The 23994-nt window shown below is 50.3% G+C and overlaps 1 protein-coding gene across 1 annotated transcript in view; it reads left to right on the plus strand.

Annotated features, from left to right (window-relative positions):
- LOC127042219 (zinc finger protein 560-like) overlaps window positions 1-15076 on the plus strand; it is a 69519-nt gene extending 54443 nt beyond the window's left edge. The window contains exon 4 of the mRNA XM_050935837.1: window positions 14588-15076. Within this exon, the coding sequence (XP_050791794.1) occupies window positions 14588-14755 (168 nt within the window). The 3' untranslated portion in view covers window positions 14756-15076. The remainder of the gene's footprint in view (window positions 1-14587) is intronic.
- The last annotated feature ends 8918 nt before the right edge of the window (window positions 15077-23994 follow it).

Consider the following 23994-nt stretch of genomic DNA (forward strand, 5'->3'; position numbering starts at 1 on the left):
GGGGTCTCAGACGAGAACTGGGGCACAACACCTGGTTTGTTAAGGCCACAAAAACGGAGGCAGGAACCTCTTCTCTGCTGCTGGCAAAGAACCACAGGTACCTAAAAGATAGGGACTCACATCTTTGAATGGGCTTTAAAAAGGCAGTGGTTAATAAGTTTGGCCCCGACCATTTCTTGTTTCCACAGACTAGACATTTTAGCAAACTTTAGAATTCCTTGGTGCTAAACACTGTGAAACACCCTTTCTCCTTCACAGAGGGCTTTAATACCCCTTATCTCAGTTGGGCTCTAAACTGCCCATAGTTCGAGAACTGTTCCTGTTCCGATTGGACAGATGGGAGAAGGGAAGTGACCTACCCAAGGCCTACACAACAAGGCGATGGCAGAGCCAGAAAGAGAAGCAACCAGTTCTGACTCCTGTTCTAACAGATGAAAACATCCCAGAGCCCAGGAATCGAGATGGTGGGAAAATTTCATTCAAACGGTTTCTGTCCGAAAATCCCATTTAGACTAAACCAGTATGTTTCTCAAAATCATAACAAGTGGGATGAAAGATCCTTGCAAAAATATTTTGTTGCAAAACAAAAGCATCTCCTCTTTGTCAGAGTGTGTTAAATTGTCTCCTCGCACACAAAGAGGAGACACTTACATCTCAACCATTAGATAAGATGCTTCAATCTGAGCTAAGTCGTTGCTACTATTAACAATTTCAAAATAAAAAAATACAAATAAAATAGACTATTTCAGTTAATCTATTATGTCATAATCTGGGAAACTTCATATTATGCACTACTTCTAGTGACACTCCCAAATGGATCCGCATCCTTCACCCACCATGAGGTAGGTAAGAGCGGATCATTATTATCCCTACTTGAAAGAGGGAGAAGCTCAGGTTGAGAAAGGAGATTTGACTTGTCTTAGGTCACACAGCCCGTCAGAGGCAGTGTTGGGAATAGGACCGAAGAGCCCTGATTTTCAAACAAACCATCGGATCTTGAATTTCAGACATTGAATGACCTGAATACTGTGCTCTCAGATGAGCTCCAGACCAACAACAGTGACAGTAATTATTCAGCAAGTATTTGAGGAGAACTGCAATGTTAGAGGGAATCATCAACTGCTCAGAGACAATTAATGCAGAGAAGCAGCAAAATTAATCAAAGATAGAACTGGTTCTGACTTATTTACTTGATCTTAAAAGAGAACAACAAGGACCTGAGTCTCCTCCCTGTCAATATCCTCCTGCTCAACCAATCAGGGTAGAGACAGAGGACGGGGGCTGAGGGTTCTCACCAGAGAGCCCAAAGGATGGCCCAGGTCACCGGTGGGGATCACTGCCCGAGCACTATTTCAGCCCCACATTTTTGGGTGGACCTTCCATAGTGGGAGCTGCAGAGGACTTCCCTGCAACACACACACACACACACCTCCGTCCTGTTGTTGGGAAGGGAACAGGAGAAAGGACAAAAGAAGCAAGAGAAGAAGAGGAGGGAAGGATGGAGGAAGAGGTGAAACAAAAAGGACAAACCCTAATGTCCCCAGCGATTCTAAGGGACAAAATCCCAGGTGCGCAATAAAATTCTGCCTCCTTAAGCTCGTGTTTTCCATGCCTAGAATTCACTTGTCACCAGATAGATCAGACTGAACAGGTTTCAAACCTCCAGGAGGCTCTTACCTTCTAAACAGGGACGGCTGTTTTCTAGTAAAATCACTACAAGGGAAGGAGGAAACTCGAAAGAGGTTCCTCCTGGCGCTCACGTCCATGACCCCAAATAATCTCTCAGTCCTCAAAGAGAGACCTGGAGAAGGAAACGTGCTGAAGCAAAGCAACAGAGGTCTCTGAGGTTTCCCTGGCCCCTCGCCCCTGTCCTGCCTGGCTGATTTCAGCATCTCTCTGTGAGGTCACCACCTCCTCACCACCTTTGACCAATAGTCTGAGGTCCTGCAAAAGGCCTTTGTGATGTCACTGCCACACCCCTCCCTTGCTGGGCTAATGTCCTGCCCCTGGCCAGGCACTTTGGAGGTTTGAGCTACTCCCTGTGGATCACCCCACTCAAGGAGCGTTCGTTCTAGGCAGCAAGCCGGCTAGACAGGAAAACATCAGACGCTGCTTCCAATGCTACACTCAGTTTTTCAGAAATTAGTCGACTTCATGGTCAGAAGACACCATTAGAGCATCTAACCTGCATATCACAGGCCTCCTGTATGACATAACAGCTACTTTGGGGGCAAACACATTCCAGAAAGGCATCTAGTCTTCATTAAATGACATCAGGAGATGGTGAATCCACCACTTTCCTTGGTAGCTTGCTCCTGTGGTGAATCATCCTCGCTGTTGACTATTGTGCCTCAGTTGTATTATGAATTAGTCTCTTTTCACTTTCCAGCCATTGGGTCTTGTTATGCCTTTCTCTGCTCCATTCAAGAGCCCGTTAATACCCAATCTTTTTTCTCCATTAAGGCCCTTCAACATTTCAATGAAATCACCTTTCAATCTTCTTTTGATAAGCTAAACAGGTTGAGCTCTTTCAATAGCTCACTGGAAGGCATTTTTCTCCAGCCCTCAGAACATTTGGTGGCTCTTTGCTGCCCTAGCTCCAATTTCAGAACATCTTTTTCAAATGAGGATACCAGAACTGGAGGCAGTATAAAGGTTGTATAAAGGTAAAATTAAATAGGTTGCAGAGGAGTTTTTTTTAATTTCGGCTTTTGTTGCTAAAAATTTTGTCTCTCTGCGGTGAGAAAAAACACTCCCCGAATGCCAAAATTTGAGCCATGAAAAGTGGCAGTGTGAACAGCGCATCATAGGTGGAGCTGTGCTCCCGGTGACAAAGCTCCTGCCCCTCATTGGAGGTAGTTTGGCTTTGTTGCCGGGGAAGCTCTCTCTCAGCGATAAGGACGGCCACACAGCGCACCTTACAATGGCATGGTTAGAGTGGCACAGCTGCACCGTGGTAAGGTGCGCGGTGTAGACACAGCCTCAGAGCTGGGGAAAGCCGACAGACGCTGAGGAGCACAGGGTTCAGACAGAGACATCCGTTAGGAGAGGAACTATTCACAGGGATTCTCTATAGCCTAGTAAGGTGGAGAGGATGGAAGATGATAATGTACAGGTAGGTCCTGATGAGAAACAGTGAAATGAAAGAGTCTCCCTCAATTACATCATGTAATAGCAGACAGCTAAAATGGGACACATTTTAGAAGTGCTTAAATACAAACGCTAAACGTCTAAGTACTAAGACTGGTGAATTTGAGTGCCTGGTATTGAGTGACGATATTGACAGAATAGGCATCACAGAAACCCTTGCACTCCCTCCTGCACCCACATGGGGAGACTGACCTGTGTGCATGGAGCAGCTGGCATTGCTGCCCCCACTCCTCCCTGGTACGCTGCTCATCTGGGCATCCCTAGGGGCTGTGGGATGTGGGGGCAAGAAGTGAGATCATCCGAGCTCCCTGCATCCAGGTCACTTTCCTCAGCCGGGCTGCATAGCGGGAGGGCAGAGAGCAGCAGCTTCTGATGCTCCCCTCACAGCACAGCCCAAGTGGGAAAAGTGACCAGGACGCATGGAGCACATAGGGTTGCTCCTTACTCCCCTCAAACCTCTATGGACCCATGGAGGAGCATTGGGGCAGGGGAGAGCAGTGAGCACCTTTGCACTGCCACACGGTGACCTTTGACCCCTGGAGCCCTGGGCGGCTATCGGGGGGCACCACCCCTAAGGCCGGCCAGGCTCCCCAGAACGAGCAGCAGAAAACACAGAGACTGGCCACACACCGAGCAGTGGTAGCCTGGGCGGCTCGTAATGGAGGCTCAGGGGGGAGGGGTGTCATAACATTTTTTCCCAGATTTGGACCTTAGCGTCCAAAATATGGGTGTTAGCATGAAAACCTCCAAGCTTAGTTACCAGCTTGGACCTGGTAAAGCTGCCACCAGCCAGGGATTTATACAGTGCCTGGCTCCCTGTGGTCTCCCCAAAACCTTCCCCGGGGGACCCCCAGACTCAGATGCCTTGAGTCTCACAACAAAGGGGAATAAACCATTTCTCTTCCCCCTCCTCCCCTCCAGGTGTTCCCTCCCTGGGTTCCTGGAGAGATATACAGAAGCAAGCTCCGTGAATCTAAACAGAGGGACTCCCCCCTCCCTGTTTCCAGTCCTGGAAATAGAAGTACCAAGATAGCTAATCTCTCTTCCCCCTTACCCAGAGGGTATGCAAAGTCAGGCTAGTAAATCTAACACAACGAGATTTTCCCCCTGACTTCTTCCTGCCACCAATTCCCTGGTGAGCTGCAGACTGAATTCCCTGGAGTACCCACTAAAGAAAAAATCCAACAGGTCTTCAAAAGAAAGCTTTATATAAAAAGAAAGAAAAGGACATAAAAATGGTCTCTCTGTATTAAGGTGACAAATACAGGGTTATTTGCTTAAAAGAAAAAAATGAATAAACAGCCTTATCCAAAAAGAATACAATTTAAACATTCCAGCAACTTCACACATGTAAATACAAAAACAAACAATATAAACTTATTGTCTTATTATCTTTGTACTTACAACTTGGAAACAGAAGATTAGAAAGGCAGGAGATAGAAAAATCACTCTCATAGCCGAGACGCCACAGACACAAGACAAAGAACAAAGAACTCACACACAAACTTCCCTCCACCCAGATTTGAAAAAGTCTTGTTTCCTGATTGGTCCTCTGGTCAGGTGTTTTAGGTTACTGGTGTTACCCCTTTATAGGTAAAAGAACATTAACCCTTAGCTATCTGTTTATGACAAGGGGGCTCAGCCTCCCCAAACCTTGCACTGCCAAGGGGACAGTGGGGCCCATGATCAGGGGCCCTGGCCAAGTTAGGTCCCCCTGGAAAAGTCTCCCCTATGTCAGCCCCAGGGCTGGAGGAGCTCCCACTCCCTGCTACAGCCCGGGGGCTGCAGCAGGGGCACAGAGCTTCTCTGGTCTCAGGGCCACAGCGGGGCAGGGGTAAAGGACTGATAGGGTGGGGCTGGTGGGGGAAGGGATGGAACAGAAGTGACAGTGGATGGAGCCATGGGTGGAAGGGGGTAGAGCCACAGACAGAAGGTAGGGGCATGGTTCTGGTGCTGGGGCCCCCACACCTGTTCTCCCTTTCCCGGGGGTTTGGCATCACTAGCCCCGGCTTAGCGAGTAGGGTTCAGTGGTCCCCATAATGTGGGGTGCGACTCCTGGGGGGACACAGAGGAACATTCATGGGGGCACCTCAGGACCTGAGCCAGCCCACATAGAGGGCAGGGAGGGAGCACCACTCTGCCACAGCTCTTCCCCAACCCCACCCTCAGCCTGAGACTCTGGCTTCCAGCCCGGCGTCGAAATGGGGAAATTCCAGGGGGCGGGGCTCTGACACATCCCAGGTGCGGGCAGCTCCTGGGGGCGGGGCTCTGGCTCAGCTCGGGGGCAGGGCAGCTCCTCGGGGTGGGGCTCCAGCACAGAGCAGGGGCGGAGCAGCTCCGGGGGGCGGGGCTCTGGCACAGCCCATGGGCAGGGCAGCTCCAGGGGGCGGGGCTCTGGCACATTGTGACGCGGAGCCCGGGCTGAACAGCTGCTTCCTGGTTCTCCACGTGCTGCCAGCAGAGCTGGAGCTGCCCGAGCCGCAGCGGAGACGCTGTTCTCAGCTGCAGCCAGGATCTGCCCCCGGCGCCGCTGGGAACCAGGTGGGGACAGAGACTGGGGCCCGAGGGTTCCCCTTGGTGTGGCTGGCGGGGGCGGGAGGGGAGAAGCCGGAGCTGCAGGCGGGGGAAGGGCGGTGGGACATTGTGACCTGGAGCCCCCTTGGAATGAGAGGCGCTGGGGGGCAGGAAAATGACTCTGCCCCAGGGAGCCTGGGAGAAGCCTTGAAGGCGCCTTGGCCCCAGTGGAGCTGCAGGAGGATCCGCCCGCCCTCCCCGCTGGGATGGGGGGGCCGGGGCCCGGCCGTCGTGTGGGGGGGAGGGGCGGACCCCGGGCCAGGCGGGGGAGGGCGGTGTATTAAACCCCTCCCCATAGCAATGTGCTACTCCCGGGCACTGCGCATGCCCAGTAACAGCCGCTGAAGCCACTGCCCTTCCCCCTGCCCGGACCAGCCGTAACGTTCCGCCGGGCGCTGGGGGCGGGGCTGGGGCGGGGAAGTAACAGGGAGCGTGGGAGGGGCGGGTGCAGAGCAGGAAATTGATGGGCGGGGGGGGTCAGGCAGCTGGAGGCAGGGTTTGTGAGGGGCTAAAGGGCACAATCCGGGCTGGGGGGAGGAGCAGGAGTGGAGCTCAGGGGGAGGCGCTGGTAGAGCCCCCCCCTTTGGTGTCAGGGCGGAGGTGTCGAGGGGGGAGGAGAAGCCATAGTTGCAGGGGGCGGATGTCACTGGGGTGGGGGTGTAGATCTGTCTCTGTGCAGCCAGGACATTCCCGGGGTGGGAGGGAGGTGAGTTAACTGGATCCTGTCCCTGTTTTTGCCACTTCCTCCCACACACACATTCTCTCAAGATTTCCCATTTTCTCTCTCATTATCACACGTGGCTATAAATTCCAGGGAGATTCTCCTCCCCCCCCCAATGATCAGCTCTCTAATTGCCTCTGATTTTCCCTTTTCTCTCCATACTTCTCAAATGTCTATTTAAAATCTCTCCGATGGGGGGTGGATATTCCCACCCATTTTATCTGCAGCGATTTGTCCTTGTTTGGGTGGGAAATTGTTGCCCTGGGTCATTCCCCAGAACATGGCTCCCACTGGAGTGGGATGGGATGAGGTTCCCGTTCTCTGCCAGGGCAGGGAAGGGAAGGGAGGAGCACATCCCCCGTGGAGACTGCCCAGACCCCATTTCCCAATTCCCCTGCGGCCCCCTTCCATTGTCCAGGGAGCCTTCCAGCTCTCCCCCGCCCTTAAATCAGCTCCTCAAAGGGCTCTGAGCTGTTCACGTGAATGGTTGCCCCGTGGCCGGGGGGGACCATCACATTCTGTTTATGTATTGGACAGTCATATAAAATCCAGTCCAACAGTCCCCCTTTTCCACTAGTTATTTAATAGCAACATCAAATCCCCTCCGATCTTGGTGGTTTTCTCTCATGTTATCAAATGTCGTTTGTGACAGGGTTCTCTCTGCCTGTCTCAAAGACTGATATAAAATACCCCAAACATTTGCCCCACTTCTCTCTAGTTGTTTTATTTCTAATTGAATATGATGGGTTGTTTCCCAATGTGCTAAGATGCAGCCGCCTCTGGGGTGGATCCATGGTGGTCATTATTTGCTAGTGACAGCCCGTGGATCTTTCTTGCCCTCCAGGCCTTCCATTCTCCTGTTAAAGAAGCACTCCCCAGGCTCCCTCTGCCTGTGTGACTGGCCAGCAGGAGGTGGTGTTAACTTTCTAGCCACTTCTCACACTCTGTGAGGTAACACTTGCAGGGGCAGGGAAGGTGTCTGTGTGGGGAGATTGCAGCTGAAGGGGCATTGTGGTAGGGGGAGGCCTCTGTGTGGCTGGGCAGGGGGTACCCTAGTCAGGTTGGTGGGTTGTGGAGGTTTGGGGTTTTCGGGGGTGGTGGTCCTAATGTGCCCATCCCTGAGGCTATGAGTCCTGGAGGTGGGTATCGCTGGGGGCCTGGTGGCTGCAGAACAGTGGGGGTGGGTGTCTCTTGGGGAGACGGGACAGAGGGTTAGAGGGAGCCTGGTTCTGTGCCAGGCGCTCTGTCTGTGCTTCCCCCGCTGGTTCCTGGTTTTGTTGCCATGCCTAGTGCACGGAGCTGGGGGAGGGGATCCCTGGCACTAGGTGAGGGCATGCCAGGGAAGCAGAGTGATGGGTCGCACTGTAAAGCATCAGGGGGTCACACTGGGCAGAGGAGGGGGTCCCAGGCAAATGTCAGGGTAGATCGTTCTGGAGGTTGGGGAAGTTTCTAGGCAGGCAGTGAGGGACTGAGTTCCCAGTGTGGGGGGTCCCTTGAGGGGGTCTCTGGCTGATGGGGGCTCTTGGTGGGGGGAACCCTTTGGGATTCCCAACCTGGCAATCATTGTGTGGTGGGGGTTCTCTGGCCGGTGGGGCTTTGAGGGGTATCTGGGGTCCCAGGGAATATCTGATGGGATCCTGGCTGGGGGGTGTCTGGGGCCCCTGGCTGGGGGGTCTGGGCTCTGGGTACTAGGGGGTGTCTGGGGGCTGCTGCTAACCATGATCCTTCTCTCTGGTCAACTTGTACCAGAGTCCTGGCTCCTAGTCACCAGGTCACCAAGTCCATTCCCCAGTCACGTGCCCTGTCACTGTGATAACTTTCTGTTCACTTAGCAAACACTGTTAGTGTGAATTCACAGAATTTACTTTTCTCCTCTTTTGAAAACTGCAGGAACTTTCGGTTCCGTTTGGAAAATTTTTGCCCCCAGTCCTTGTCCTAGATCTGCGGGGGTGAGGGAGGTGGGAAGGGAGTCAGCACTGCCACACGATGGTCTTTTCCACAGCGTTCTGAACTCATTCTTCCTGAAATCCGGTGTCATTGAGACCGTTGTTAATCCAGAGTCACTGTATGGAAAGACAAGGAGTGATTCCAGATGGACAGTGGGTCAAATGAGATCAGCCATTCTCCCTGTGAGGAGGGGCTCCCATTAGCTGCTCTCCCCAGAGAGCTAAAGGAGGGAAGCTGCTCATACACTCCGTCCCTCTCTGCTCAGGATATTGGGGTTCAGCTTCCTGGGTCAGATGCTGCAGCCTCCATTGTGATCTGGGAGACCAGGCTTGGCAGCTGCTGCTCCCCCAGTGGGGCTCTGTGCTGGGAAGTGACCTTAATTAAAGATTCTTCTCTGCCCGGCCCAGAGGATGACTTTCTGCAGCTGGTCATAGCCCCCTAGGGCAGTCCTGGGCCCTGTTACTACTAAATTCTGAGCCAGAGTCTCCAGGTAACTGAAAGATCTCAGGGAATGTCCTAGGGTCTGGCAAGAAAGTGACTGCACAAAAAACACCACCTCATTTCTCCTCCCATTAGCGGTTGCCAGGAGGAAATCCAGCCATGGGAGAGCAAAGCCCCCAGGAATGGGACTGTCCCAGCCAGAGGGGCAGGGAGAGAGGACAGGGGAAGGAGAGACTGAAAGGGGCAGTGGGAGAAATGAATGTGGGGTGGAGATTTCCAGCTCTCTAGTCCACCCAGACACATGTATTGCTGCATCCTGGGGCAGAACCACTTTCCAGTGAACAAACCAAGGATCAGACAGAGCAAAAGCCAGTTCCTGACTCCATATTCCCCCTGCTGGGGTGTGGCTGCCGTGGGGTCAGTGTCTGAGGGAATCCCCCACAGTGACTCCTTTGGTTCTGCTCTTTTCTAGCCTTGTGTTCAGAGAAGGGGTGAGGGGAGAGAAAAGGGAGGTTAAAAATGTGTCTGTGGACTTAGCCTGGCAGGAGGGGCCAGGTGTAAATTGTAATAAACAGATTGAGCATTTCCCAGCATGACAGAATCTAGGGTGTCTGTCTGCAGGGAAAGGGCCTGGGGGAATTGTGATGTGAAATTAACTAAAACCGGTTGTGAAACGCCCACAACTGCCCTTCTCCCCCAGACAGGCTGCAGAATGTTTTGCTCCAGCTCATCCCAGCCTGGCGTGGGACAGGGAAGAGAAATGGCTGCAGTGGAGTCAGTCCAGGTAGAGATTATCGGGGGGTTGCTGGTGGGTTCCTGCTGGAGGAAAGGGAGAGCAAATACACCAGAGGTGGGAAGGTTTGCAGAGTCTGGTTTGGAGGTTGGAGCGGGGCAGGAAATTCACAGCGTGGGGAAAGGAGGAGGCCAGGGTGTGGCAGACCTGCTGGGAGTTATTTACTAAGTGGCCTAGATTCTAGGAACAGACCCAGGAGGTTTGGAGGTGGAAATGCCCTAATTTGTGAAGAGAGAAAATAACCCACCTACATGGAGCTAGTCAAACTGACCAGACTCCTAGTGCTGGAGCCTGACCTCATTAACCATCAGCTGCTGTGAGATATAAAGGGGACACCCATGAGTCAGGCTTATTGGAGCTGCCTCTCCCTTCATATCCCACTCCTCACAATGAGGAGGGTGTTGGGCATCCTACCAGCGAGCTCTCCCTGGACCCTGCTAGGGGCTCCATCTCCTGTATCAGTCAGTGGCTAGTAGGGGGGTGATGGATATGCTGGGAGAGATAAGGGGCTCTCTCTTCATCCCCTCACCCTGGCATTTGCTGGATACTCTGAGCCAGGTCGAGGTGGGACTCTCCTGACTATGATCCACCCAGAGCTTCCATTTGATTCACTCTTCTCTGCCACAAATAGTGGGGCAGCAAGTCCTTAGTGTTGGACTCTTACTCTTTCAGGGGCTGGTGACCTTCAAGGAGATGGCTATGTATTTCACCAGGGAAGAGTGGGCTCTGCTGGACCCCACTCAGAGAGCCCTCTACTGGGATGTCATGCAGGAGAACTATGAGACTGTGACCTCGCTGGGTAAGGGTTCCTGTCCCTTCTGTTCTTGGAAGGGGAAAAGAAGAGTGAAGGTTCACGCCACCCCCACAATGCCATCTGTACCCTGTCCTGTTTCAGCATCACCCCAATAGGCCAGTGACACACATAATACCAGAGACCCTCCTCTGCTGCAGAACACTTTGGGAACAGAGCACAGGAGTCGTATTGCACAGTGTCAAATATCTCCTGTTTGCTCAAGTGAAACTGGGGGTTAGGTCTGGCATAACTGTCCCATACCCCTAATCATTTTTGTTGCCCTTTTCTGAACCTTTTCCAATTCCAATATTTCTATATTTGAGATGGGGTGACATGTGCATGCAGTATTCAAGATGTGGGTGTATCATGGATTTATTTGCTGTTTTTACAAATATGATCTATGAGATATTCTGTCATATCTATCACTTTCTTAATTATTTCCTACATTGTTCACTTTTTTTCACTGCTGCTGCACATTGAGTGGATGTTTTCAGAGAACTATCCACAGTGACTCCAAGATCACTCTCTTGAGTGGAAACAACTAATTTAGACCCCATCATTTTGTATGTATAGTTGGGATTGTGTTTTCCAATGGGCTGCACTATGTGCTATCCTGTCATCTAGTACTGCTAAGATCCTGGATTCAGTAATATCCCTGCCCTTCCTGTTCCCTTTCTCCACCGAATCCCGCCAGCCCATGCTTCCTGTTCCCAGCTTCCCCAGGATTCTCGCACTGTCTCTGAACCTCTCTGTCAGCAAGAAGCAGTGCCAGCGACACTTGCCCTCTGTCTGGAGTCTTCGATTTCTGGGACATGGATTTACTTTCTCTGTGTTGTAAGAGGCTCTGTCATAATGAGTGTCTGTGACGTTACCCAGAGTACAATCTGGACTGTTAAATAGCTGTATCTCAGTCCTCCAGCATGGGGTGCCTTTTCCACTGTTTTCCCGCGAGAACAGCCCCTCTTGGCCAATTAACACACAGTCTCCCAGCTACACAGTATTGAGTACTGCTGGACAGCCACTCATGAATTACACCTCAGGAGAAAACCAGCAAATTCTCAAGTGCCCAACTTTCCCCCAGAAATGTGCATCTTACACTGTCCAGCACGCTACTGAACGACCCAAGCTCATATGAAGTCTGTCATTTCATCAGCGGAAAATGACATGCACCAGCTTGTTATCCCAAACAGAGTTTCCAACACACTTCAATCCACACATACTGGTTAGATGAACAATAAACCAAGCTTGTTAACTACCAATAACTAAAACTAGGCCCAGTCCATGAAAGGGGCACTCCCAGGAGAGACTGTACAAAGGCTGGAACATGAAACACCTTTGTAAAGCTGAGACAGCTGCCTTGGGGACAATGACAGGGAGAATCCCCCAAAGTGACTCCTTTGTTTCTGCTCTTCTCTGGCCTCCGATTGTTCCTTCCAGCGTGGAGTACTTTGCACTTGTCTCTACTGAATTTGATCCTATTTACTTCAGATCATTTCTCCCGTTTGTCCAGATCATTTTGAATTTTAATCCAATCCTCCAAAGCACTTACAACCCCTCCCAGCTTGGTGTTGTCCGCAAACTTGATACGTGTAAGAGAGAGACTGTTACTGGGAGGGTTTCCCCATGTGTCAGAGGGTTACACCCTGGTGGGAGGGGGCTAGGCCTGTACTGGAATAAGGTCACTCTGTGCTTCACAGTATGCTAGAACCTAGAATGTGCATTAGCAGGGGAAAAGCTGGGGGGAATCGGCTTGTGGAATGGACAAAAGCCTAGTCTGAATTCTCACACCTTGCCCTTTTCACCCCGGCAGGCCAGAGAATAACATTCATGTTTCGCTGCAGATCATCTCGTCCTCCCAGGGGCAAGGAAATGGCTGCAATGGAGCTGGCTCAGGTAAGAGATTATCAGGGTGGCGGGCTCTGCTTGGAGGTTGAGGAGCAGTAAATGCATAAGAGGGTGGGAATTGCTAGAGGTGGTGGGAAGCAGGAAATATCTCGGGTGGAGAAAGGGAGGGGACAGCATGTGACAAACCTGCTGAGACGTGTGTAGTGTAGGGCATGATGGGTTGTCACCCCCAGGAGGCAGTTTGTGGAGCTTCTGGGAACTGCTGTGTCCTCTAACCCTCACACTGCGCTGGCCCTTCTCACACTGCTTTGCTGGAGATTTCGCCAGTTTCTCCAGGGCCTGTTATCACCCAACACAACAGCAGGTGGCGCCATGCAGCCAACTAAGCTACCTGAGTGCGTTACCTAAGCCACTCAAGGACAGATAGAAGACAAGAGCCAATTTCCCACTCCCCAACCTGGCACACTTGCTGTAGTATAGATCCAGAATGATACCATCTTATAGTGCACAGGGATCTCTATAATACAAGCTCATTAATGTAGTTCCCCTTCCCCTCGATATGGGACAGATGTGCACAACAAGCTGAGATTTTCCCCAGACACTTCACTCAAAATACGCTGGTTAAGATAAAGCATCAAACAAGTTTATTAACTGCAGAAAGATAGATTAAGTGATTATAAGTGATAACAAACAGATCAAAGCAGATTATTTAGCAAATAACCAAAACTCTGACTAAGCCTAACATACTAGATGGATAGAATTTGAATTAGCAATTTCTCACCCTGACTGATGGTACAAGCAGTCCCCCAAGTTTCCATACACAAGCTAGAAATCTCTTGATCCTGGGAGCAGCACTTCCCCCACATCCGTTTTTGTTTCTCAGGTGTTTCCAGAAGTTCTCTTGTGTGGAGAATGAGGCCAAGAGATGATGTCACACCCCACCTTATGTAGCTTTTCCATATGGTGGGAACCTTTTGTTCCAAACTCAGTTCCTAGTCCAGTTTGTGGAAAAATACAGGTACTAAAATGGAGTTTAGTGTCATGTGGTCTGGTCACAGGCCCTGCTGAGTCATAGTAGCCATGACTCATAGGCTGGCTGAAACATTCACAGGAAGGCTAAGCTCTTCCACAGTCCATTGTCTTTGTTGAGCCATCAGCACTGTCTGGCTTCTTCACTGTTGTACCTGAAAGGCTCATTGTGGGTGTTACCCAGAGTAAGCACATTTGAAATACAGATACAGAGTCAATATCCATAACTTCAGATACGAACATGATATGTGCACACAAATAGGATAATCATATTCAGCAAATCAGAACTTTTCCAGTGACACCACACATGATGCATCTTGTACAAAATAGATCATAATTATGTCCTAATCATATTATAATCATACCACTATGATGAATATGGGGGTGTAGTGTCAGATGGGTCCTAATTTCAAGGCACAGGAGTTGGGAATGGAACTTCCCCTCTTTGTGGAACAGGAAATAACCCTCCAGCCAGGGCTGGGACAACTTCCCAGACTCTCAGCGATGGAGCCTGAATCTACTGACATTTCATTAATTACCACCAACGCCAATCTTTGTGGCAACTGTAAACTTTATCAGTGATGATTTTGTACTCTCTTCTAAATCATGGATAAGAATGTTAAATAGCACAGGGCCAAGAACCAATCCCTGCAGGAACCTGCTAGAAAGAAATCCACTCGATCATGGTTCCCCATTTACTATCAGAGTTTTTAATCTATTTAATGTATGCCGTGTTTATTTTGTATCATTCTAGTTTTTTTTTTGTAAAAATATTGTGCTAATCAAGTCATGTCCCTTACGGAAGTTTAGGTATATTACATCAATACTATTAGCTGCAACCAAACTTTTGATCTCATCCAATAAGGATATCCCGTTAGTTTGATAGGCTCTATTTTCTCTAAACCTTTGTTAATGGGCACTACAATTCTGACCTTCTAACTTCTATTCTTTATGATTGACTTCCCCTTTCTTCCATATATTTTATTTGGAGAGTGCTTGGATTCCTACCAGGGAGCCACTATCAGGGTCCAGAGACAGCCCCCTCTCCTATATTAAGCTCTGGCTAGTAGCTATGTGATAAATGTGAAGATCCTGCTTCTGTCTGTCAGATGGGAGACACAAAGGTTCTCTCTTTCTACCCTCTGATGCCTCCTGGCTGCTGTAAGCAAGGTGGGGTGGGACTCTGTTAACATGTGCCTCCCGGAGCTTCCATTTCCCTGGTGCTGCTGTTCCGTGAATAGTGGGGTTGTGAGTGGGTCAGCAGGTACTGAGTATTGGACTCCTGCTCTTTCAGGGGCCGGTGACGTTCGAGGAGGTGGCTGTGTATTTCTCCAGGGAAGAGGGGACTCTGCTGGACCCCACTCAGAGAGCCCTCTACAGAGATGTCATGCAGGGGAACTATGAGACGATGGTCTTGCTGGGTAAGGATTCCTGTCCCTTCTGTTCTTGGAAGGGGAAATGAAGAGTGAAGGTTCATGCCACCCCCACAATGCCATCTGTACCCTGTCCTGTTTCAGCATCACCCCAATAGGCCAGTAACATACATACTACCAGAGACCCTCCTCTGCTGCAGAACACTTTGGGAACAGAGCACAGGAGCAGCATCACACAATGTCACATATCTCCTCTTTACTCAAGTAAAACTGGGGTTAGGTCCAGCATAATGAACAGAAGCTTCCTACCCCCAGCCTTCTCTCAAACCCTGAGCCTTCTCTACCCAAACCAGAATGTGCTTGGGGTGTAACAAGCAGGCGGCTGGAGTCAGAGCTGCCAGTCCAGGGTTACTTATCATACAGATACTCAGTGCGTCCTTGAACGCTGGCTGAGAGTATCCAGACAGGGGAGCTCCAGCAGCAGAACACTGAATCTCACCCAGGATTACAGATGACACAACTCCTCGCTGATCTGGATTGCACCCCAGCATGAGAAAATGGCCTAGGTTGGTAGTGACATTTCTTGAGACATGGAGAGTCTTGCTCCCATATCACCAGGTGTAATAAAAATAACAGGAAAGGCCAAATATGGAAAACTGATTGTTCAGCTTGCTTTTGACCTGCATCATATTTTGCAATATATTCCAAATAAGGAAATTAACGTGCAACGTATGTGTCATTGTTTGTGGTTTTAAACTGTAAAAGGCTTGTGTGATTTTTAGCTCAGGAACAGTATTCCGATAGCTGTCGCCCCCTGCGTGCTTGTAACCAAGAAAAGAGCCTCAGGCTGAGCTGATTCAAATATTAATCCTGTGGTCGTTTTCCACAACAGCCTCAATAGGTCCCTGTGATGGAATGTAAGGCTACATCTAGACTACCCACCGTATCGGCGGGTTAAAATCGATTGCTCAGGGATCGATATATGGCGTCTCATCTAGACGCCATATATCGATCCCCGAGCGTGCTTATATCGATTCCGGAACAACACCAACCCCAACGGAGTTGCTGATTTGACAGGGGGAGCTGCGGACATCAATCCCGCGCGGTGAGGATGGGTGAGTAATCCGATCTTAGATATTCGACTTCAGTTACGTTATTCACGTAGCTGAATTTGCGTATCTAAGATCGATTTCCCCCCGTAGTGTAGACCATCCCTTAATGTCTTCACACCTTCCCCCTGCAGGAGAATGGCTGTTTGACCAGCTGTTTGCCTTGCTGTCTCTGAGGAACTGGTCTGTGGGTGTTCCCCAGAACTGTAACTTTTTCAGTAATATCATACTGTAAAATCTCACAATTTTACATACAGTGTTACTACACATTTTAACAGGAGGATAATATTCAGTAGGTTATGCGTTTTCTAATGATACCTCACAAGCCATACTGGGTACAAAATTGATCATAATTTTCTAGAAGAGTGAACACAGGGGTACAGATTGACACAGTGTCTGTGTGCGTGTTCCCAGCAGATATGTGGGTATTTCATTCCCTCATAAGCACAATGTTTTTCATCTTCAAGGACCTGGGGAACTGGTCCTGGGAATTCACTAGTTTAGCAAGTGTGAGACTGCATGAAATTGTGAGACACTTTGGTATTAATAATAAAATAATATAATCTGATAAAATTGCAATGAATCATACTAGGTATGCCATGTAAAGTGTCAGTGAAAATGTTATGATTTGCCAAGTATGATAATTTTGTTTCTATGTTACTATCACCTTTGTATTGTGAGTTACAGATATGTAAGGTATATCTGTATTTCCAGACTTGTGCAGTTTTTCTGGGTGACACCCCCAGACATATTGGCATCAACATTGCCTAGCATGTTTGATGGACCATTGAGGGTCATCAGCTGTACAATGAACCTATGGACCAAGGGGATACACCTATTGAGTCAGCAAGACATGCCGGGGTTTGCCTGTGTAATGAAACCTCCAAAGCTTTTCCATGCCATGTGCTGTGAAGCTTGTGTTTGGGACACAGGAAGTACAAGCCACATGGCAAAAGGAATATAAAGCGCAGCTGCATCATCTCCATCTTGTCTTCAATCCTCCTTCCTACCTCTGGAGCAACTTCTCTACAAACTGAACCCTGGAACAAAGGACTGAATGACCCATCCAAGCTGTGGATGCTTTTCCATTTAAATTCTTTCTGTCTTTCTTTCTTTTAAACCTTTAGTTTAGATGCTAAAGAATTGTCTGGAAGGATGGAATTTAACTTCATTCTTTCAGTTGTTCTTTCTTCTAAACATTTAGTTTAATTGCTAAAGGATTGGCTGGCAGCATGGTATTTTGGATGAGATCCAAACCTGGGTAATGTGGCTAACCTTCTACCCACCCACTTCCTGGATCCAATTAGGATCACTCTCCTTCTGCCCTCTGGCCATGCTGTATCACAGTGAGCAGAGTTTTTAAATAACCTCTCACTGTACGGGACCTAGTTGCTGATTAGGAGTCAGAGAACTGTCATGCAATAAAGGGGGCCGTGTGATTTCTTTTTTCAGAGTCTCGTTAACCAGTGTGTGGGATCAGAAGCATAGTTTGTGACTGGTCAGTCAGTTTAACTTCAGTGTTAACCACCAGTATGGGAAGCATCTGCTCTCCCTTTTTCAGCCTGCTCTGACCTTGGCATTTTCAGTGAGGACTGCCCCAGGCACACTAGGTCACACTAAGCACTGAAGATAAATTAACAGAATGTTTTTGATGATCAAGTTGTATGAAATCAACTGAACTCCTTTGTTTTCTTTCATCTGAGCGGAGTTTCTGGTTTTCCAACGTGATATGATCTCCCAGCTGGAACAAGGGGAAGAGCCATGGGTCCCAGAGCTCCAGGGTTCAGAGGAAAGAGAGATCCTGAGATCTCCCCGCACAGATGAGGAAACATTAAACCAACTCAGAATCTGTAAGTGCCTGAAGGAAACATCTAGGATGCCCTACAAAGCTCTTGGGAAGTCTCTCAGTTCATTATTGTCCATAGCAGGGGTCGCATCCGCAGGGTAAATATAGCTCAAGGCTTCCTCTAGATGCTAGCAGACACCGGGCAGTAGCTTTCTCCCTTCCCCCTGTGAAGTTGGATGGGATGTGAAGGCTGAATTGATCCCCTTCTCTCTCCTGTTGGGGGGAGCTGAGTTCCTGATTTTTATTTGTCCTCTCTCCAGCACTTGTTTTGCTTTGGCCTTCCCCTTTCCATCCCTGTTTGAGGTTTCTGTCTCTATCACAGCAGGTGATGCAATGACGTGTGAGGTTCAGCACAGACCAGAAAAAGAGCAGGGAAACCAGCCAGGGGAGAAAATGGATAAATTTATTTCCTGTCAGGGAACTCAGAAGGGCCTTAAGGAAACCAGAATAAAGCAGGAAATCTGCAGGGAAAAGCAAAAAAAATACATGTGCTGAGTGTGGGAAAAACTTCACTTACAGATCAGGCCTTTCTCAACATCAGAGAATCCACACAGGGGAGAGGCCCTGTGAATGCAATGAGTGCGGGAAAACTTTCAGTCGGAGCTCGCACCTTACTGGGCATCAGAGAATCCACACAGGGAAGAGATCCTGTCATAGAATCATAGATTAAAAGTATTGGAAAAGACCTCAAGAGATCATCTAGTCCAACCCCCTACTCAAAGCAGAACCAATTCCCAAATGGTTCCCTCAAGGATTGAACTTACAACCCTAGGTTTAGTAGGCCACTGCTCAAACCACTGAGCTATCCTCTCCTTCCTGAATGCAGTGAGTGCGGGAAAACTTTCAGTTGCAGCTCACACCTTATTCGGCATCAGAGAATCCACACACAGGAGGGGTCCGATGAATGCAGTGAGTGCGGGAAAACCTTCAATCGCAGCTCTCACCTTATTCAGCATCAGAGAATCCACACGAGCAAGAAGCCCCGCGAATGCCGTCAGCCGGCCTGCACAACTCGTAAAGTGGTGATGTAGAGAAATCTCTGTATTAACTATCTCTATAAATCTTTATAACGTTGCATTGTGTTATTTTGTATTAAGTATCTTTATCTTTATGACATTGCATCCGGCATGATGTTATTTTGTAATTCATATGACTTGGCATTGTGCCTCTCTATTTTCATACAACTTTGTATTAGATCCCTATATAGAGAATTGGTAGAAAACTTTGTATCAAATGTTATAGCCCCTAAGGATAGTATAGTTAAAGTAAAAGAAAACATGTGCCTTTTTGCTAGAAGTAGAATAAGATCTTCCCCCGCACTCTGTAATCAATTGCTCTATTGACTGAATGAGGTGTGAATGAGTGAGGCTTGGAAGACACCCACCTCCAGACAGCTACAACAGTTGAAGAGGGAATGGGAGCCAGAGCAAAGGACAATACAACTTGTCAAGTGGGCCCAATAAAGAAGAGCAGACATATTGATGGCATCAGGGATTAGAAGCAAGCACCTTCTTTAGAAAACACCCTCTTTGAGCAGCATTGGGACAACACCCAGAGAAAAGCAGCACAAAGACCAACGGACGCAGACCCAGATTTTGAATCTGGTCTAGATTTGCATAAGAGGGAAGCTGCTATAAATGCGAGGTGTCTTGCAGAAGGACCCCGGATCTAGTCTTGTCACCATCGGACCATCGATTTGGATCGGTAGAAGCCAGGCTCCACCCCTCCCCCATCTAACTCACCTGGCCAGTGCAGTTAAGGGGAGCAACTAGTTGGTAACAACAGCAAGACGGAGTGTGTTTATGTCTGTGTGTGTGCGTGAATGCATGACTGTGATATATATCTCATGTGCATATCATACAGTATTAATTGATACCTGTATTACTAATAAATGTGGCATTTTGCCTTAATCCCCCTGAAAAGTTCCTGTACAGTACTTTGAGTAAAACAGCAAGGGCCACAATACTCCAAAGAAAACAGCTGAGGACCGAAACCCCCCGGCCCTGCGGAAACACCCCCCACTCAGGACCTCCCAGCCTGGCGGAAACACCCCGCCCAGCCCTGCAGAAACAACCCCTCCTTCCCCAGCGCCGCCCCACCAAAACAGCTGTGGGTCAAAAAGGAAGGTTGGTGGTGGGGAGGTGTTACTTGATGTAAATCAACCAGGGACTCCCAGCCAAAGAGGTGGCTGGGAGCCCTCAGGGTCAAATTAAAAGGCCTGGGGCTCTGATGACTGGGGGAACCCGGAGCTTTTCAGGGCTGGGGCAGGGATTTAAAGTTCCCAGAGCTCCTGCTGCTGAGGGGAGCCTGAGCCCTTGAAATCCCAGCCTCACTCCATCCCCTGGAGCTGCCGCCAGGATTCAAAGGGCTCTGTGCTGCCTGCAGCCACAGGGATCCCTGAGCCCTTTAAATCTCAGCTGCTGCCGGGATTCAAAGGGCTCTGGGCTGCCCGTGGCGGTTGGGAGCCCTGAGACCTTTAAACCTCAGCTGCGGCCGGGAATCTCTGCGAGCAGCCCAGAGCCCTTTGAATCCCGGCCGTGGCTGGCAGGCCGGCTTTAGGAAGTGCGGGTCCCCGCATGGATGACTGGGGAAAAAAAAGCCTTTCAGTTCTTAACAACCGGTTCCCTATAAAAAGTTCTGCCACAGTATGTATTTTTTTGTACCAGTAGGGTTACCATACATCCGTATTTTCCTCCCAGATGGCGATTTAAGAACCAAAAAGCCTAACATGTCCAGGAAAGTACAGATGTATGTTAACCCTACCTAAAAGTTCTTTTTTAAAAAGATGGGTCTGAACTAGAAATGAGCTCTGCCACTCCCTTAGGGTGTGCTAGGGTGCACATGTGTGGGTCCCAGCTGCTCCCTGCCCATCTCATTGAAGCAGGTGTGCAGGGTTACTTCCCTCGGAACTGCAGGGCAACAGTGAACATGGGGCTGGCTGGAGGTGGGGGAGGGGGAGGATGCCAGAGGTAGGGTCTGGCTGCAGGCTGGGCAAGGGGTGTGGGGCAGGCTGGAGACAAGAGGTGTGGGGTGGGCTGGCTGGCTTCAGGCAGGGCCACAGGGAGGGTGCGGCATGGGTTGGCAGGGCTGGAGACAAAGGAGTGCGGGACTGGCTGGCTTCAGGCAGCGGGGTGCGGCAGGGGTTGGCTGGAGACGGGTTGGTGCGGGGCTGAAGGCAAGGCAGGGGGTACGGGGTTGGCTGGAGACAGGGCAGGGGGTGCAGGGCTGGTGCGGGCAGGGCAGGCAGTATGGCAGGGGTTGGCTGGAGACAGGGCAGGGGGTGCAGGGCTGGTGCGGGCAGGGCAGGCACTGTGGCAGGGGCTGGCTGGAGACAGGGAAGGGGGTGCAGGGCTGGCTGGAGACAGGGGTTGGTGCAGGGCTGAAGGCAAGGCAGGGGGTGTGGGGCTGGCTGGAGATGGGCAGGCTGCAGGCAGGAACTGGTGCAAGCAGGGCAGGAAGTGCGGGGCTGGTGCGGGCAGGGGGTGCAGCAGGGGCTGGCTGGGGACGGGCTGGCTGCAGGCAGGGCAGGGGGTGCAGGTAAAGGGGGTACAGCCCATCCTCTATGGTGAGTGCCTCCTTCTCCTCCTCCTCCTCCTCCTCCCCCCTCTCCCACTAGGGTAGCAGCAGCAGCCTGGGGCTTGGGGGCTATTTCAAGGGCCCGGGGTATCCCTGCTTCCACTGCCCCAGCTCTGTAAATAGCCGCGGGAACCCTGGGGATGCAGCGGGTCTCCAGTGGCTATTTAAATGGCCGGGGAGGTAGAAGCTATGGGAGTCCTGGACTTTTTAAATAGCCCCCAGACCCCCGCAGCCATACCCCAGGGCTACAGCAGCAGGGCTCTAGTGGCATTTTAAAGGGACTGGGGTTCCAGCCCCTGCTGGGAGCCCCAGGCCCTTTAAATTGCCCCCTGGAGAAACTGGGCCACCCTGGTACAGCGCACTGGCTTTTGCTGGTACTGGGGCTTGGGTGTGGGGTTCTCTTAGGAGCGAGGCCGATTCAAGGGAATTGGTTAAATTGGCCTAAAGCCGGCCCTGGTGGCTGGGATTTAAAGAGCTCTGAGCTCCCCGCCTGCCTGCCCAGAGCCCTATAAATCCTGGCCGCGGCTGAGATTTAAATAGCTCTGGGCTCCCTGCGGCTGCGGGCAGCTCAGAACCTTTTGAATCCCGGCTGCAGCTGAACTTTAAAGGGGTTTGGATTCCCCGCAGCTACGGGCAGCCCAGAGCCCTTTGATTCCCGGCTGCGGGACGCACAGTGAGACTTCACGGGCCGCACGTTGCCCGTGGGCCTTATGTTGTGCAGGCCTGGCATGGAGGGGCAAAATAGGTAAGAAATTTCCGTGGTCGATCACTAGCAAATAGCAGCCACCATGGATCCTGCCAGAGGTGGCTACATCTTAGCACTGTGGGAAGCAACCCTTCACAGAGACCATTTGTCTTGTGGTTTGGGATACTTCTCAAGACATGCTGCACTCAGAGTGACCCCCTCATCCTGTGCCAGCTGGAGAAAAGAAAAGGGGCCAGACAACTCTCCCACTACCAGCTGCGAACCACTGATCCCCAAACAGGGGGAGGCCTCTGGCTTTGATGTGTATTAAATATCAGGCTGGTCTCTTTCTTTGGCAAATATCTAACAGAGCTAAAAGAGGGAACAAATGATCCTCAAAGGAGAGGGGAAAGACAATCACTGGGAAATTTAATCCGCTGCAACATCCAGAATGGAGAGTGACTCAGGGCAACAGGTTCCCCCGAAGGAAGAAGTTTTTGGGATTTAGAAACATAAGGAACAGCACAAAACTTGAGAGGATTGTTAATTGACATTTGATAATGACACAGAGAGAAAACCTGAGCTTTCAGATCAGTGTTCAGAAATGAAAGACAAAGGGTGGAAATCAGAGATTTTGGATCAATTTTGCAAATTATATAGAGGAAAGTGGAAAATCAGAGGGATTTTACATCAGTTGTTGATAGGAGGTAAAATCTGAGTGTTTCACATGAATACTTGATAAATAAATAAAGAGGAAATGGGCAACATTTGCAAACATTTTGTGTTCAATAATCTGAGAAAAGGTGTAAATCTGAGATTTTCTTATTATTTTATAATTAGAGAAAGGAAAATCTCAGGGCATATTCAATTAGAAATAGACAACTAGAGAGAAGTGGGGCAAATGTTTAGGTTATTTTATTTGAATCTTTGAGATTTGCGAAGAAATTGTGTCACAAACTGCATATTTGATAACATGAGAGGAAAACACCAAGATCTGAGGGGAGAGAGTCACTTTCCTGTCAGGGCCCAGAGCTCCCTCCCCCTCCCCCTCCGGGGTCTCTCACTCACTGGGGGCTCCAGGCGGGGCTGGTGCGGTCAGAGCCTGGGGCTGCCTAGGGGGCAGGTCCCAGCTGGTGAAAGCCCCCCCCCCCCGGCCAGGATAGGAATGTGCTACTGGTAGCAGCCTGGGGCTGGACCCACTCTATGGGGGACACTTGCTTCCCCCTCCCCTTCCTGGCCCTTCCCACGCCCTGTTGCCAGAAGAGAGTGGCCCCCCCAGCCCAGCCCAGAGGTGTCCCTGTCTCAGGCCCTCCCCAGCCTCTGCCCAGTTCAGAAATCACTAGGGGGAACCATTTCCCACCTACACAAGGACAAATCACTGCAGGTGAAAATGGGGGGAAACACCCCAAACCTGAGATCTGAACTGGCCATTGGCAAAGGGGAGAGAAATGGGGCACAATGGGGGGAGGGGAACAGGGAACTTCTCAGGGGTTTGAGGGAAGGGGGTGTCAGCCTGGATGTTGCTTGTTGCTCTCTAGGGAGAAAGGGGGCAGGACAGGAGAGGAGGGGGGTCTCCACGGAGGGGGCAGTGGTAATTCCGAGGGAATCTCAGCCCTCCCTTTTTCTCCCCGCTCCTCAGGGGTCACCTGCTCTTCTCCCCTCGCCCCCGGCCATGTCCCGGCTGCACAGACATTTTCCATCCATCCCTTTCCCAGGTCTCCCCCCTCCGCAGCCCCCGCCCGACCCCACGCAGGGGCTGCTAGGTGTAATGCATGTTCAGTAGGGATTTCTCCCCTACTAATGCTGGGGTGTCCTCCTCCTATAGGTTAGTCTACTAATGATCTCATCTTGGTGCCATGTGTGTCAGTTCATTGCCATGGCACTCGTGTTCTTAGACATCTGAGGATGCTCTATAGAAAAGCTCCTTGAGTGAAGTGATCCACAGGGAGTAGCTCAAAGCTCGAAAGTGCCTGGCCAGGGGTAGGACATTGGCACAGCAAGGGCGGGGTGTGGCAGTGACATCTAAAGGCCTTTTGCAGGACCTCACACTATTGGTCAAAGACTATTGGTGAGCAGGTGGTGACCTCACAGAGAGATCCTGACATCAGTCAG

The sequence above is a fragment of the Gopherus flavomarginatus genome, unplaced genomic scaffold (assembly GCF_025201925.1).
Source record: "Gopherus flavomarginatus isolate rGopFla2 unplaced genomic scaffold, rGopFla2.mat.asm mat_scaffold_34_arrow_ctg1, whole genome shotgun sequence".
NCBI lineage: Eukaryota > Metazoa > Chordata > Testudines > Testudinidae > Gopherus > Gopherus flavomarginatus.